This window comes from Embiotoca jacksoni, unplaced genomic scaffold (assembly GCF_022577435.1).
Source record: "Embiotoca jacksoni isolate LCO1_2020_lvr unplaced genomic scaffold, fEmbJac1.0.p SCAF_15, whole genome shotgun sequence".
NCBI lineage: Eukaryota > Metazoa > Chordata > Actinopteri > Embiotocidae > Embiotoca > Embiotoca jacksoni.
The window spans coordinates 4906696-4923441 of record NW_027185285.1 but is presented as its reverse complement, the minus strand read 5'-3'; the positions used below and the strand labels follow the sequence as shown (position 1 = coordinate 4923441).

Sequence of the window (16746 nt, the reverse complement as noted above, 5' to 3'; positions counted from 1 at the left end):
CTCATGCCTGCCTGGCTGAACACAGGACTCCTTCTCCTGTTAGCTCTCCTCTCTGTCCCCCTTCACCTCCTCCTGCCCACGGGCCAGGTCGGGTTGGACACTTTGTGGATCTTTGATCCGTGGACGGTGGTCCTCTTTGGTTATGTTCTGGGTCTGTTTGTTGGTGCTATGGATGTAGAGGTCGGAGGCAAACGCGTTCTTTTGAGCCCACATTAAAAGGCTGGCATTCCTTTACAGCCTTTGCTTTGCTTTGTTATAAGATGTCTGGTTCAGACTGCGTGTGTGTGCGTGTGTGTGTGTGTGTGTGTGTGTAGTGTGTGTAGTGCGTGTAGTGTTTCAAATATATATGAGAGAGAAAGAGAGAGAGCACCTTCGGGATTTGCTGTACTAATGAGATTCAGTGTGTCAGATCAGAGATTAGTCGATGAGACGGTCACGTTTTAAATCACTTTTTGTTGTTGAAGCAGCCGGCAGCAGGAAAGATCAAAAAGCTCGGCGGTATTTCATAGACCTCTGCGTACTGTTGTGCGTGTTTTTGCCCGTCCCGGCTAACATAATGGGATTGTTTGTGTGTGTTGTGTGCTGAATGGCATTAAACCTCATCATGAAGTCGACTGCTTCTTCTTACAGTTGGGGCTCTTATTGGCTTTGGCTCGGGAATCAATTGAGCTGGAGAGTGATGGAGCCTTTAGGGACCCTCTTGGAGTGTTTTTTTTTTTTTTTTTTAGCAAGTTTAAAGGGAGCCATCCAACGTTTATATAAGGACCAAAGCTGTATACCAGCAGCTTAAAAGAACGGGGAGGGGGAAAAAGCAGGTGGAGGAGGCTTGAGAAAACTGATGTTCTTGGTTGCATTTTGGAAAAAAGATACTGGAGAAAGAAAAAGAGGAAGAGGTACAAAGATGATGAGAGATGAAGTGTGCAAGGGCCTGAGGGGAAGGTGTTTCTTCAGCAAAAATATGAAGGTAAAAAAAACTGTAGTCACAGAACAGGTGAAGGAGCTCGTGCAGGGAGAGGCTGCCGCTGCCGGTGTCATTCATTCGGCTCGGTGCACTCCATCACAATGCAACCAGTGTACAGGCGCACAAACACGCGGCTGCACAAATAGATGTGGATCTCTCTGCGTATTCTCTCAGTCAGCAGATTGTCGGAGGTGTTCCGGTGTAAAAATATTCACCGACTCCTCCATCTGCTGCTGCGAAGCGCAAGAGACTCCCGTCGGGTCGAAAAGCGCGTGAAGATATACAGCAGTACGTGTAGAGAAGAAGAAGAAGAAGAAAAAAAAAATACATCTCTAATTTTGCTTTCCATATGGAGACTCAATATTTTGTTTTTATTTGAAATGCTCCCCCTGTGTGCGACCCTGTCCAGTCGCTAGGGATGGTCAGGTGAGGAATTTATTTCGTTAATATCTTTTGGTCCTTGTGCGCTGAGACGAGCTCCTTAAATTGGGTCACATCTGCAGGGGGGGGGGGGGCCTAAGAGATCCTACGAGCCCGCGGAATTCTAATTTCCTTTTTTTTTTTCCAAGGAGAGTTCTTCAGTGATCTGGGTGGAAATGAGACGTCTGCCTCTTCTGCCAGGATGGCAATCAGGATGTGTATTAGTGGGCTCCGCCGCTGTGGGAGAGGGAGCTATAATTGGTGCCTCCCTTGATGTCACCTCCCCGGTCCTCTCTGCTGACCCAGCCCGCACTCAGAAAACTGCTGCGCCCATCTAGGAACTCTGCACACACTCTGTCAAGCACAAAAAAAATAAGGACACACACACACGGTCAAAAATATTAAACATTAGACGCCATAAAGCGCTCCAATTAAGCACGGGGATGAATTCAAAACTTAAAAGGCACACAAAAGTATGAAGTTGGAAAGAGGCGAGATGCACTAATTTCGGAGTAGGCACCGTCATTATTCTCAAAGGGAAAGTATTGAGTGTTTCGAGTCATAAATTTGGGTTAGACAGCACTCGGGGGTAATGAGGGCCAGGACATGACGGGATAAAACTCGGATTATTATATCTCATATTTAGCAAATGAGCACTTGTCAGCACTTTAACATATTTCCAAATAACTGCAATATCTTGGAAGGGTTATGTTAGGTTTTGAATTGTGTTTTGTAGAATTAAGTGTATTGCTTTTTTTTTTTTTTTTTTAAATGGACTGGTTTAATAATTCCCCCAATTGAAATGGAATAGACGCAGTGATTTAGGAGGGACAGCTCATACAGTCATACGCTGTAATTGATTCTGTCCGAGTATCACAGTCCAGACAGTTCCAGTCAGACGGCGGCGGCGTTCGCGTTGAAAGGTGAAACAAAAAAGAAAGTTGTTGAGTCCTGACACAGTTGGAGACGCACTGTGTCTACAGCCACGTGTGTGTGTGTGTGTGTGTGTGTGTGTGTGTGTGTGTGTGTGTGTGTGTGTGAGAGAGAGAGAGGAAGGTCCTTTTAGGATATCCTACTCCCATATTTAGAGGAAAAGATACTCTCAGTCACTTTGCCTTCGCCCTCTCTTGTCTTCTGTTTTTTTTTTTTTTTTTTCGGATAACGGACAAACGTCATTGGCAATGCCGATGCAGAGGTTTGCTGAACGAGAGCCAAGCGCTGCTGCCAGACCGACGAGAAAGAAGCAGCTCTCAGCATTTACTTAAGTGGATGGGCTTCCTCCCCCCCCACCCCCCCACCCCCCACCCACCCAGTTTCGCTGTGTTCTGGGAAATGACACCCACTTGGTGCCCACCTCTGGCACAAGTAGGGGCCTCTCTGGTCTCGGTTATTTTGGGTGGATTCAGGAAGGCAGCGATGGGTGTGCCCGATTAGCTCCTCGAATAACTCTGATCACGCTGGTGACGTCGGATGCAGGGTGGAAGGCAGGGGTGGCCCTTTGAGTGGAGAACCTGCCCTTTAATTGCAGGACCTGGGCGCCATCTTGCATCTGCCGGACTGATTTTCTATAAGCTCCCTGCGCTCTCGAAAGAGACAAGTGAACAAACAATTTCCATCCTCAAATGGTTACTTTGCTCAGTTTTGCTCTATCTGCTCCCCGGAGTCAAATTATAGTCCTTTCTGCCGCCCGTCTCCTCGGTCAGCGCTTCACTTTGCGGCCCTCTTCCAAACCAGGAATGCCGTGGTGGTTTTTGTGTCGGGCCACGTGCTGTCCTGTTCTGGGTGGCTCGGCTCCCCTTCACTGTCCGCCAGCCGCCCCAACCTGACATCATGTTTCCAGAAAGAGGAATGAACTTCCCGCTTTAAGCGCAGCCTCCTTGTTTGTGCTGTTGAACACACAGATCTGCTCTGGGTTCACTCGGCATGACATAAACCTGATTGTGAGATAAGGTCATTAAATCAAAGACGGTCCTGCATTCACAGACCTATCAGCACTTTTTAACGTGTGTGTGTGTGTGTGTGTGTGTGTGTGAACACAGTTGGCCCTTTTGAGCATTGCGTATCATCAGGAAAGACATGAATATTTTAGAATCATAAGAGATGCTCTTGAGGGAACTGTCTGCCTGAATAGAATAAAAAAAAAAAGTTGTGCAAGTGTATATTTTGGTATCTGTCTTTGCTCAGCAGCATCCTGTTAACTCCCCTCCCTATTAGCGAGAACGGTTGTGCAGATTCAACCATGGTTTCCATGGATACTCAACACTTGGTTTGGAGATAGTGTAGGCCGTGTAGGTATGATGTGTGAAAGGTCAACCTCGGGTGGACTGCCAGGTTCTCCCAGCTGTCTGAAAATAAGACGGGAAGACAACATGGCTTTGTTTTGGTGCTGCTGTAAGAATCCTGGTTTTTTTTTTTTATTTTTTTTTTTTTTACTTCCATTGTCTATCAAGCTTGTGTTAAATATTAGCAGACATTCCAGTGGATGTCATGGGTATTTGCCTCAAGATGTTTAGGTTCACAAGCCTTCCATTATTAAAATAAGTGGCCCTTTTCTGCAGGATATATATTGAGAGCCAAAATATTCATTTCATTTGTCTTATTTTGGTTTATTTAGAAACCCCCCCCCCCCCCTCCCCTTAAACACAGCGCATCATTTCTGGATGGCTGGCTGGTTGCGTTCTCTCGTTATTGATTGCTGAGCCAGATTTTGTTTAGCTTTTGTAACCTTCATTCCACTGACCATCTACTGCAGGTACATTGTGCTCCCAGCCGCTCATATTTAGATGAGAAGTTGACCTCTGCAGTTATATTGGGATTATGTGGACCCAGCATTAAATTCACAATTTTATTTCGGAGAGAAGAGAAGTCGGGTGAAACAAAAAGATTTAATTTCTTGCCCTAGAGAGCTCTGGAATTCGTCATATAAAACCTTGTGTTGAAGATTCTTCCGTCACTGTTGCCTTGTTAACCTTTTGCAGAGTTCCACCAAGTCGACCCTATCCTTTAACCCCTTTAACTTTTAAACTCTCCTGCTGTGAGGAGGAGGAGGAGGAGGAGGGGTCACAGAGAGAATCGGAGAAAGCGCTCACGTGAGTAGAGACACAGTATCTACTGTGTCTGTAGTCATGTGATGCTGCAAAAATATTTCGCTGCAAGTGTTTACCAGGCAACACTTTGCAGCAGAGCAGTCAAGCAGTTGGTGTCTTACGGCTCAGATGGGACGGGCTTTCCTGTCATTTTACAGGAAGTTCAGTTCGCAACTAAAACTATTGAAAAATACATTATTTGTGTTTTTAGTGCAATAACACCTGGTTTTGAAACGGTGACTTAAATGAAACGGAGAAAGTGTAAAAGAAGACCTCCAGTGCAGCGACGAATGAAAGCTGCTTGGATCGCTGTTGTGATTTTGGGTGCTGAGACTGCCGGTGTCCGTTTTGTGCTTTCAGTGCGCCGTCCATCACGCAGGACGCGTTGCTCGGCCCTCGGTCCTCGGCACGGACAGAGCTAATTATAAACTCGCAATTGTGCGAGTGGCGGGCGGACTGGCTGCACCGTGAGACCTGTCGCACTTCTGCTGCTCTGGCGCCGACGCTCGGCGCTGCCCGGCTGACCCGAGCGTTTTCATTCAGTCGCGCTAAAGTCGAGTCCTTTTCGGAGCGCACCTGGCTGCTGCAGATTCGGGTCACTGTTTGCGTAGGTGTTTTGCATCCTTTAGTGCGCATAATGAACGCCTTTGATGCAGTGACAAAGCAAGACACCTCCTCTCCTCGCTTATGCTTTGACTACTTATCGCCTCCAGCTGACGGCGTGTTTTGCACGGCTGCGCTCCCCGAAGCATCGTCCACGTCCTCCGCGTTCGGCATTCCATCACCTTTTGAGTGCAAGGAATATGAGAGAATAACGTTATTCTGGAGCGCCGAGATATCCTCAGGGGGAATGTGCTTCAGGAATAGACAGAAGAAGGTAAAGGTGTCCTAACCTTACATCTTCTATTTCGTCTCTCCCCCAGTGCCGGACGACCTCACCCCGGAGGAGCAGCAGGAGCTGGAGAATATCCGCCGGCGCAAGCAAGAGCTGCTGGAGGACATTCAGGTAATAATGGAAGAGGATATGTAGGCTATTATGAATGTGCATGTGTAGAACTAAAAATGCACAAACAATAGATGCCTGCAAAAACCCAACATGTAATATTAAATATAAGAATTGATGTGAAAAGTATCAGTAATTAAGTCGTTTTTTGTAGTAGTAGTAGTTTAGAAAACTTGGAAATGTCTGTGCTTGTGTGTGTGTGTGATGTAAACTATGTTGCTTTGATCCAAAGACACTTCACATCACAGCTGTTAAAAATGTGTGAGTGACCCCCCCCCCCCCCCATTAAAATGAATAGGCTGAAGATTTAGTGGCTTATGGGTGAGAGGGTATGAGGTTTTTTTTCTTTTTTTCTTTTTACAATGTCCAAACACTTCTGACACCACAGCTGCAAGTCTTCAACTTTTTTATTTAACTTTTGCAGCCTTGATACAAATTCCTCTTTCCCGGGGAGTCCTTTTAAATATTTGACCTCGAGTGGAATGTGAGGTATTTCCCATCGAATCGCTTCCTCACCAAAACCGTTTCTGTTCCCCCTGTGTCAACAGAGACCTCCTATTTATGGATGCACATCACCTCTCTTAAATGTGGTTTTGAAAATAACATGGGTGTCAAAATAAGACGAGCAAATGTCAAAAGGATAAAATGCGATTATGCTCTTATTACTGCGCGTATGCTGGCGTCCCAACATACCTCCTGATTTCCAAACAGGGCCGGGATTCAAATAAGCTCTGCTGAATTTCCCTAAAGTGGTTTGTTTGATTCCTGTCCATGGCCTGTGATGATTCTTTTTTTTTTTTTTTTTTTTATTTTCTCAGAAGCTGACTTGAGCCTGAGCACAGCTGATTACTCTTGGTCTCTGCTCAGCTCAGTCCTGTCCGCTCAGTAGTCAACGATACTAATCATATAACTCACAGGGGTGACAGACTGTCATGTCCGGATGCCCCCCAGTGGGTGACTCTGCTTCCGCAGGCTCTGAGGGACACAGGAGGCGTGATCCCTCACCCCTTCTTTTACGAGCCTGGGCCACTATCGCTCCCCCCCCCCGCCCCCCTCCTCTGCTGGTCCTGCAAGTCAAGCAGGATCCCCCTCCCCCCCCCCCCCCCCCCCCCCCCCCTACACACACCCTCTTTCTATATGAGCACAGCCATTGTTTGTGGAGGCAAGCATCTGAGGAATGTGTTGTGATTGCACCAGCCTTGTCAACACAGATGCTCCCTTTGTGGTTTGGCTTTAAGTAGGTTGGTATTGTGCAAAAGAAATGATACTACCGACACTATGGCTGGCGGACTGAATGAAGAGGCATGATGATTATAACCTTTACATGAAGCATTACTTCATCTTTGCCCGTATGCAGCACTGCTCTTATGCTGCAGCCTATTACGCTACACTTTCATCAAGCTGATATCGCCCTCTTTATCCTCTTCCACCCGCAATTCCCTTGCTGCGCCAGTCTGGCACCAGCAGGCCCGGCGAGATCGACTAAATCTGCCTTTAAGGCCGTTAATCACTAAAATGCCGCGCAAAATATAATCCACTTCTCCGCTTTCTTCCTTCATTTGTATTGAGGTTATCCCTGGATGCTCTCCACCCAGTGATATTCAGGCTAGGATAAATGAGAGGATTGTTCGGGAGAGCACTCACGCAAATACTCATCGTCTGGTATGAGATCTATTGTCACTATTCAGTTTAAGGACACTGGGTAGAGGTGAGTATGCAGCACTGCCTGAAGTTTCAGTTCACAGACAGCCAGAAAAGTGACTGCTTTCTTTGTCAGCTCCGATGGTAGTATTTATACAAGCAAAGGCCGCTTGGGCTCCCACACAAACAGGTGCCCAGGCCTCTCCCTCTGCACTGTTTATTAGAGCTCCTCTGGTTTGTCATACAAATACTTTGCATGTTGTTTGTGTTGCTGACTCATTTCCATGTCTCCATGGCGTCGGGGGAAACTGGGTCAACAGATGATGAACTTCTTCTTTTGTCATACTCGTAACACGTTAAGACTAATGTTCGTGTTTTTTTTTTTTTTTTTTTTCTGCAGCGGCTGAAGGATGAGATAGCAGAAGTGACCAGTGAGATCGAGAACCTGGGTTCCACTGAGGAGAGGTGAGAACATGTGACCGGACCTCCCCTCCCCTCCCCTACACAGACACACACATTCTGTTTTCCCTTCAGTTGGCTCGTTGCTTGCCGTCTATTAACATAGCAAATGAAGCTGTCAATTATTCATGTTTGATGGCCAAGTCGGGCCTGGCATCACACCGAGTACCCTCCCCCAAATTGGCGATGCTTTTAAGGCAGTTTAAATGTTTCATCAGGCACCCTTCCCTCCCCCCCCCCCCTCCCCGTGATGGGAGGCCTCATTGAATAATGCAGTGGGTGTATGGGCAGAAGTAGACAATGAAAGGTCTCAGGAGAGGGAGCGCTCGGGTTTGGTCTACTCAAGTGGATAGGGATCCCATCAGCTACCAAACATTTCTCAAGTACTCTTTCGCATGCACCTAAAACCCATTAAGGGTCGCAGCACCTTCTTGTGATCAGATTTTCCTGTGATCCATTTATTGAAGACAGCACATCACAGTCTGTGTTTTGGCCCGCCGCGTGAGTGTTGGACTTTGGCAGACAAAAGCCAAAGGAATGTTGGTGCGAGTGAATCATTGGGAAGAACTGGGGACAACTCAATAACTGGAGATAGAGTTGTAACCATGGTGACGGTGGGCTCGAGGGGGTGCACTTTGACCCCTGAATTACTCGAGGCTTGAGAAATGAGACATTCCCATATGCGTCCTAACCTCTTAATATCTCTCTTCTTTATCGGTGCCTTGTCATCACGGTTGAGGTGGAAAACAGGCCAATCCCTGCCTAAAGAACGGAAACATTTTCGAGGGAAAAGAAGACATTTAATCTATTGGTCTGAGCTTCGTCGAATACGTCAGAGGATGAATCATTCATTTGTTGGCCTAGCAAATAATGAGTAGCCAAAAAGGCCCAAAAAAAAATCCGCGGACTCTCGTCTCACCCTAAACTTGAATAACCTTTTGTCATGGACTTATTCACATATTCATGTACCTGTAATTCAGCTTTATCACATCGGTATCTAACATGTCTAACTATTTCATATCATTATGTTGTTCATGCGTAGAACAGGTAATAACTGTACACACTCTTAAATTTGCAGGAAAAATATGCAGAGGAATAAACAGGTGGCCATGGGCCGTAAGAAATTTAACATGGACCCTAAAAAGGTAGGTGGAAGTCCCCGCTGTGAATCTTCAGAAACCGAATTTGTCGCGCGTTCTCCTGAGCAGGACGTAACCAGGGAAACCGGTCTCTTTCTCAGGGGATCCAGTTCCTGATTGAGAACGACTTGTTGAAGAACACCAGCGACGACATCGCTCAGTTCCTCTACAAGGGCGAGGGCCTCAACAAAACGGCCATCGGAGATTACCTCGGAGAGAGGTCGGTATAAAGATGTTTTTCCTCCATTTAGCCACCTCCCTCTTACATTTTCCATCTTCATTCACCAGCACACGTCTGCCCGGTTGATAAAAGCATCAAACGGAGTACATATTTTCCTTATTGCTCCGTTTCCTCTCGGTCAGGCACACGCCCATCCTTTCCCAAACACAGATTATTGGTTCCACATTTAGACCATCCTCTTAACACGATGTCCGTCGCTCCGTAGCCTCCATCTGTCTTTGATTATCTTACTCATTCATAAGTAGCGTCGCGATCGAGACACTCGCGGCTCAGGAATGCTTGTGTTTGGAAGCAATTAAGAGACTTCACTTGAGAGCGGGGATCATCCGTGTTGGAGTGGACACGTAATACAGGAAATAGGGATGGGTCTAATGTACGGTATGCGTGGCTCAGCGCCTTTCGAGCTGTCGGTGTTCCCGTTAGGGTGTGGTCTGGAAGGCCAGAGCGCTCGCTGTCGACGGATGCTCTCTGTTTGATTGTTATCAAGCTCTCAAGTGTTTCTGATTCTGTAAGCGGGGGTCGACGATTGGTCATTTGTCCACTGGATATGGCTCCGTGGAGCCTTCCCATGATCCCACAGGGCAGATCACTTACTATGAAGGGCGTAAAGGTCGAGGATGATGTCATGAGCTATAGTTTAGATGATAAGTAAAGGGGGGGGGAGGGGGTGTTGTCTTCTGTTGGGTTTGTTGGGAGTGTCCGGACCACAACCATGAGAGGTCCTCGGACACCTTCGTACAAGGTCCTATTTATGTTTCAGTTAAGCGGTGACACAGTTTAGTCTTGCATAGCAAATATTAAATCACTCCTTAGATTCACTTTTGTAGATTTGTATGTTGGCAATAATAATTGAATAATAAGTTGAGTAATTGAAGTGGCTGCAACAATCAGGAGGTTCATCCATTTTTTGTTTTGATCTTTAGATCTTTTTTTGATAAAGTTTTTGAAAACCCAAATGCTTATTATTATTATTATTATTATTACACTATTTCTGGGGATTCAGATTGTGGTTAGAAATAACTAAAAAAGAGCGTAAAAAAGGTGATGGACATTAATCTTTCTTTTCTGTCATTTTTAAAGATCAGTCAAGTCAAAATTAGTCAAATAAATGGATAACAATTTTTTTTTTTTAGAATTGATCCTAAAATGTATCATTAGCTATTCACTTTGTTTTGATTATGCAGAATATCACCTTTTAAATGTTTACAGTCTAGACCATGTTTACCATGTTTTCTCTCTTCTTCCCCCCCCCCTTTTAGAGATGATTTTAATATCCAAGTCCTCCACGCATTTGTGGAGCTTCATGAGTTCACAGACCTCAACCTGGTTCAGGCCCTCAGGTAACACATCTCCCCAACATCTGTCACACACTCACCGAGTCCTCGCCTGCATCTCCAAAGCTTTCCTTCCCTTCAAACGTCAATCTGACGTCATTCAATCAGTTTCCGAGAGCTGCTCACTTGCGGCGTGTGAGGACGCAGCCGTCGCTTTCAGTTTCAAAATCCTGCTTTTTCACAGCGGAAGTGAGTCTTTCGCTGACTGCAGATTTGCGTCCCCTCGACAGACAGTTCCTGTGGAGTTTCCGGCTGCCGGGAGAAGCCCAGAAGATCGACCGCATGATGGAGGCCTTCGCTCAGCGCTACTGCCAATGCAACCCGGGTGTTTTCCAGTCCACAGGTACGGCCTTCGTGTCGTTTAAAGCCGCTCAGCCAAAACTGTCAGAACAAAATGACTTCAGTTCATCGTAACTTAATGACTAATAGGGATATGAACTGCATTTTAGGCTTTCATTTTTTTTAATTTTTTTTTATCAAGGCTTCGAGTTGGTTGATGAAGTCGGAAATAGAGCAATAATGATACGATACAATTACTTTTAATTCAAATGTCTATTTTCAGTCAAAATGGGAACTAATTCCAACTCCGCTAGATTATAATGGGTAAACGATCGTGTGCCTGAAGCACATGAGCACACTTTCCGTATCGCACTGAGATCTGATGGTATGTCGATGGAATTCATATCTAAATTGTTTTATCTGGCAGACACAAAGTCTGCTGAAGTCAACTATGTCATGGAAGAGCGTCTGGCTTTTGGGAAATAATGCAGACAGACGACTGCTTCTAACATGGATGCAGATGGATCTGAATAATGCATGGATAAAACAGGGCTTATAAAGTGCTGCTGTGTCAGCCGTGTGCGGGCCGCGTTGTCTCTTAGCTCGCACGCACACACGCAAACACACACACACACACACACACACACACACACACACACACACACACATATATCAGAGTGTACGTTCAGAACCACGCACGCATACTTAGCTGCCCACGTGAAGTCTTTCTCTCCTGCCCACTGTCCTCGCTAATGAAGCTACATCTAACTGTTCCTCTCTGTTTGAATGCGGTCCCAGAAGTGCCGTCCTTTCAGCTCAGCTCATTTACATCCATATTTAAAAACAACACATTAAACACTGGCACCATTTTTATGGTAAACGGCAACCTTTCGCTATTTCATTAACATCATCTCTCGCTCTCTCTCTTTGTGTGTGTGTGTGTGTGTGTGTGTGTGTGTGTGTGTGTGTGTGCAGACACCTGTTACATCCTGTCGTTTGCCATCATCATGCTGAACACCAGCCTCCACAATCCGAACGTGAAGGACAAGCCATCTGTGGAACGCTTCATCTCCATGAACAGAGGCATAAATGATGGAGGAGACTTGCCTGAAGACCTGCTCAGGGTGAGAGGCGCCTCCGAACTCTGTTCCTTTTCACCTTTCCTTCGTGGCCTTCCACCTTTTTGTCTAATCTCCAGCATACTCTGTACTCACGGTCAACTCTCTTTCATCGTAGAATCTGTACGATAGCATCAAGAACGAGCCTTTCAAAATTCCAGAAGACGACGGCAACGACCTCACACACACTTTCTTCAACCCGGACAGGGAAGGCTGGCTGCTAAAACTGGGTGAGTGCCAGTAGACATTATGAACGCGGGTATTTGTGAGTGTATTTTCATCAGTATGACTTTTTTGTGTCTTCATAACAGCATATTTTGGTGAATAACCAGTGTCTCCCCTGAGGTCAATAGCTTTAGTGTGTACACACCTGTACGTGTGTGTGTGTGTGTGTGTGTGTGTGTGTGTGTGTGTGTGTGTGTGTGTGTGCGTGCGTGTGTGTGTGCGCGCGCGTGTGGGCATGTATGAATAGGTGTGTACACACTCAACCGGAGACATCTGAAGACATCTCTGCCCGCTTTAATGTATAATGAATGCAGCCTTGAGATCAGACCACCACATGTGGAGCCTTTTGAATTATTTAGGACACTCACATGCACGCAAATACAGACTTTTAACAGTTGTAAATCAAGTGTGTGCACATACAGTATATAAGCAAACTTGTGAAGTTTAGAAGTCGTGTTTTTTTTTTTTTTTTTCAGTTTTTTATGAAATGTTTTATCCTCGGGGGAGTTTTTATTTGGTATTTAAGATGGTATTTCCACCTTTTTATATTTTACCAGAATTTTGTGACCTTTCAAAGGCGTCTTTCTTCTGACCCTTTGCGAATTTCTAAATCGGCCTTATTTCTGGACACAAACAAATACCTGTATGGTTAGAAATGTTCCACAGGATTTCAGCGAGCACTTTCACAGGTCCCAATGACAAGCACAACCCTGGATGCCCCAACTCTTCAACTTCTTGTTTCTTCTGAGATCCTTCTCTGTTGTACAGATTCACATAGAAATCAGCAAAACGCATGAATGCGTGAAGAGAAATTCAATCTTCCAATCGATGTGAATCTTTACAACCGAAAAATACCAAAGGAGTGAAGAATTACTCTTCTTCTTCTTCAGTGACTCCTGACGGGCAGATTTGAGTAAAACAATCAGGGTGGAAGGGCAATTACCTGATATAACAGAAAGGGACCCAAGTGGCGGCAATCCTTCATGTAGTGCTTTACAGTAGCTTTCATAAGTCCACATTGAGCAGAGCTCCCTCATGTGGACTGATAAAGTAACAGCAGATATTTCAAATGTGAAAGCCGTGAAGCAGTGCATCAAAGCCTCACTGGAACCAGATTAAACGGACTGTGGTGCTATAATTCCTTATCATTTAATTTGATTTATTTGTTTGTTTTCTTTTCCTCTTCGTTTGTTTGTTCCCATGATTTTGGCTGTTGTCTTTCCTCAGGAGGTATGTACACCTGCTCTTCCCAAACGCTAGTCCATCTCTCAGCTCTCAGGTGCTTTTGGTGGTCTGCCATGCTTTCGTTCTCTTTCTCATTTCTTTTTTTTTTTCTTTTTTTTTAATTACAATCACACGGATTGTTTTTCTTTTTCATCTGAAGATTTTTTTTTTTTTTTTTTTTTTTTTTTTTTTTTACTGTTCGTCTCCATTTGAACCTCAGATGTGTGTTTTGTCTGTTCAGTCTCTCATCGAGTTGGTGGTTTGTCTACACTCTTTTATCTTTGTTGGGCGGTCGTCAGGTGCATTTGCCACCCCGTGGGCTGGACTCGGGGAGGAGGGGGGGGGGGGACGCTTTGTGACCACACTACTCAGCAGTTTGACCCCTTTTTTTTTTTTCCTCTGTACGCTGTGGTGGTCTCTCTCTTTGATCTCAGTTTTATTTTTGGAAGCTGCATTATACCTTTTTTCCATACAGCGGGCACAACAAAGAACTTCTGCTCGACTTTTTCAAATTGATCATGAACCAATTTATCCGTTGGCTGGTTGATGTTTGCTCTCTGGCCGCATGGAAAGGGAATACTGCACCTTTAATCAGTGTAGCTCTGCTCCTCTTATCTCATGCTACAAACGGATCTGAAGGGTAACAGCGTGGCTGCGGCCTGGTGTGGTGCTGGACCGGACTGGCTCAAACTGTGGGAGAGCAGCATGGGCAGAGGAGCGTTCTGAAAGGGATTTTTCAAACGATTCGTGCCAAGTTTAACAGATATTTAAACGGCCCATTTTGGTCCGTAGATTATGTATGCATTCTTGGAATTAGTGCATTTCTTCAAATAATTACAAAACAAAAGAGTCTGTTTCGCGTCCATTTTTTTTTTTTTTTTTTTTTTTTTCCAAATAGAATGTGATTCTTGTTATTCTTTGGCAAAATTAAAAAAAAAAAAAAAAAAAAGGAAAAAGAATCTTTTGGATGTGATTTACAAGAAAAATCTGCCCCCCTCTGAACCTCCGCTCGTCCAAACCTCCCACGGTCGCCGTCCTGCATGGGTGACTCCCTCCACTCAGCTCCACTCCGGCCCGAGCACCCTCCGCACGCCCCCTGCAACAATCCGCTGGGACGTCCCACCTCGTCCCAGACATTCTTGCACGGGAGGAAGGCCAGCTCTGTTTTTCTCCCGAGTGACAGGAACTGGCATGGCCGTCAAATCGGTCACGACCTCGAAACCGACCCGATCGACCGTTAGGCTGTCAGCTGTGTGATTCTTCATCGCGTCTGTGTTATCTGTTGGTCTGCTTGGTTGTTGTCGTCGTCGTCGTCGTCGCTGTTTTTTTTTTTTTTTTTTTTCCTGTTGCAACACGCTGACGAGTCGAGGTGCGGAGAGGAGGCGCAGGTCTCCGTCTCCGTCTCCGTCCGTCAGCCGGAGTGTGTCGGTGGTGTCTGTAGATACTAAGCATAGACGGTAGTGTTTGACCTATCACGGTGTCTGTGATATGATGGGATATCATATACAGTGCTAATGCTGTTATATGATAAATACAAGTGTGTTCTCCGTGTCTGTATAGAAACATCCTCAACACCTCACCTATTTGTAAACGGGTTTCACCACGTGGCTTTTTATTTATTTATTTATTTATTTATTTTTATACTAACATTGGTGGTGGGATAGCCAAGTCTAGACAAGGCTTAGGTCTGTATGCCATGATTAGAAAGACACCCCTCCCCTGGACACTGCTGTCTTATATCTCAGAAATTACTTAACTGAGCCCGAGCAGGAAATTCAAGTCTAAGATGCCTGCGGAGAAAGCAGAGCATAACTCCAGGCACTGAGCTTCCTGCCTCACTCAGTTCGTTGGCATCCCATCCTCCCAGAGTGAGGCTGCCATCTGCTCCTGTGATCAGGTTTCCCCTCTCAGGAAGTATGGGTGACAAAAAAAGGGGGGCAAGAGGTCGGTTACAGATCAGCGAGCTCAGAGTTAACCAAAGAGCCCCCCCCGCTGGGAGGTGAGAACCTAATCCTCAGTCCTCCTTACTGTCCACTTCCAACCCCTCGTGTACTTATTTGAGTGCTCTCCACGTATATAACTGCCTTCTAGTTCTGGTTCATTAAGTTCAGGGAGTGAAAAGCACATAGATCTGTATACTTCCTATTGATCCTGGCTTTCCAGGCGTCTTCCTCCCGAGTCAGCAAACGAGGAGAGAGAAACGGGACCAAGTGAAGGGAGGGTTGACAGTTTCCAGGCACAAGAAGACATAATTCAAGGAGACTAATAGCTTAATTGTGTAACTCCAGGTAGCCTTCGTACATAATTTATAAACCGCAAGAGATTTATTTTTCTTCGGGCCAGAACCTCGTCTTAAATGCAGGTGTGATAATAGCCTCGAAGTCCTTAAATCAACAACTAAAGGGAAAATAATGCTTCTATGAAGTCAAGAAATGGTGTGGTGATGGGGAGCACGTGGTACGAAGGTGGATCGGGGTGATTAGTGGGATGTGGCGGGTAACGGGAATCGTCATCTGTCTGTCTGCCCATACATCTGTCTGCCTGTCTGCTGCTCGACCCGGTGCTTTGGTGCTCGTCTCTCTCTCTCTTTCTCTCTCTCTCTCGGCCTCGCTCATGCTGGCTGTTTGCTCCACAGGGGGACGAGTTAAAACCTGGAAGAGGAGGTGGTTCATCCTCACAGACAACTGTCTCTACTACTTTGAGTACACCACGGTGAGTGCAGCTCGGTTTCTCGGTCCCAGCTCGTTCCGTTTCTGCCGTCGTCTGTGCGCAGCATCGTTTTACTTGTCAATGTCTGTGCAGGACAAAGAGCCCAGAGGAATCATCCCGTTGGAAAACCTGAGCATCAAGGAGGTGGAGGACAAGAAGCCTGTAAGTACGGCTCCCTCCACTGGTCTGTCGTGGAATTACACGCGCGTCAGATCGGGACTCCGGTTTGGAAGTCCACCACACTTTTTGATCATCAGTTAATGTTTCAGATATTTGTCACGGTGACATTGTGCTTTGTGTAATTTCAAACCTCCATCCTCTTCACGTGTGCAGAACTGCTTTGAGCTTTTCATTCCTGACAACAAGGACCAGGTGATCAAAGCGTGCAAGACCGAGGCAGACGGACGTGTGGTGGAGGGCAACCACACCTTTTACCGCATCTCCGCCCCCACCGCCGAAGAAAAGGAGGAATGGATGAACAGCATCAAGTACATGTTTTTGTTTTTTTAACTACTTATTTATAAACGGAGTATGATACAGTGTGTTTATTTGCATGCAAGGCTCATCAGATTTCTGAACTCCTGTCAGCCACATTTCGGATAAAATCAAGGCGACTGCAGTGTTTCTGTTAAACCATTAGTTAATCATTCCCGTTTGCAAGGTACCCGTAAAGGTACAGACAAATATCACTGCAATGATTCTCGTGCAGGTTCTGGAGTTATAAGGAGGCTCGTTTGTTTTCCCCATGAATTCTAAGCATCTTAGTTTGAAGTGCAAGTCCCACTGAATAGAAAAATATGTGCGTTTTGTTTGGGTGTTAAGATATGAAAATCCCAGCTGTAGTCTAGTGTTGTTGTTGTTGTTTTTTTAATGGTTTATTTCCCCCCCAAAAAAACCAAATGGAGCA

At 45.6% G+C, this 16746-nt stretch overlaps 1 protein-coding gene across 3 annotated transcripts in view; it reads left to right on the top strand.

The window, feature by feature from the left end:
- cyth1a (cytohesin 1a) overlaps positions 1–16746 on the top strand; it is a 40094-nt gene that overhangs the window by 20577 nt on the left and 2771 nt on the right. For 2 of the 3 annotated variants that reach the window (XM_069149041.1, XM_069149040.1), the window contains exons 2-12: positions 5391–5473; positions 7512–7576; positions 8649–8715; positions 8811–8929; positions 10210–10290; positions 10515–10627; positions 11539–11687; positions 11800–11912; positions 15764–15842; positions 15933–16001; positions 16173–16327. In XM_069149041.1, the coding sequence (XP_069005142.1) occupies positions 5391–5473; positions 7512–7576; positions 8649–8715; positions 8811–8929; positions 10210–10290; positions 10515–10627; positions 11539–11687; positions 11800–11912; positions 15764–15842; positions 15933–16001; positions 16173–16327 (1093 nt within the window). The remainder of the gene's footprint in view (positions 1–5390; positions 5474–7511; positions 7577–8648; positions 8716–8810; positions 8930–10209; positions 10291–10514; positions 10628–11538; positions 11688–11799; positions 11913–15763; positions 15843–15932; positions 16002–16172; positions 16328–16746) is intronic. The other variant, XM_069149039.1, reaches the window with a different exon arrangement.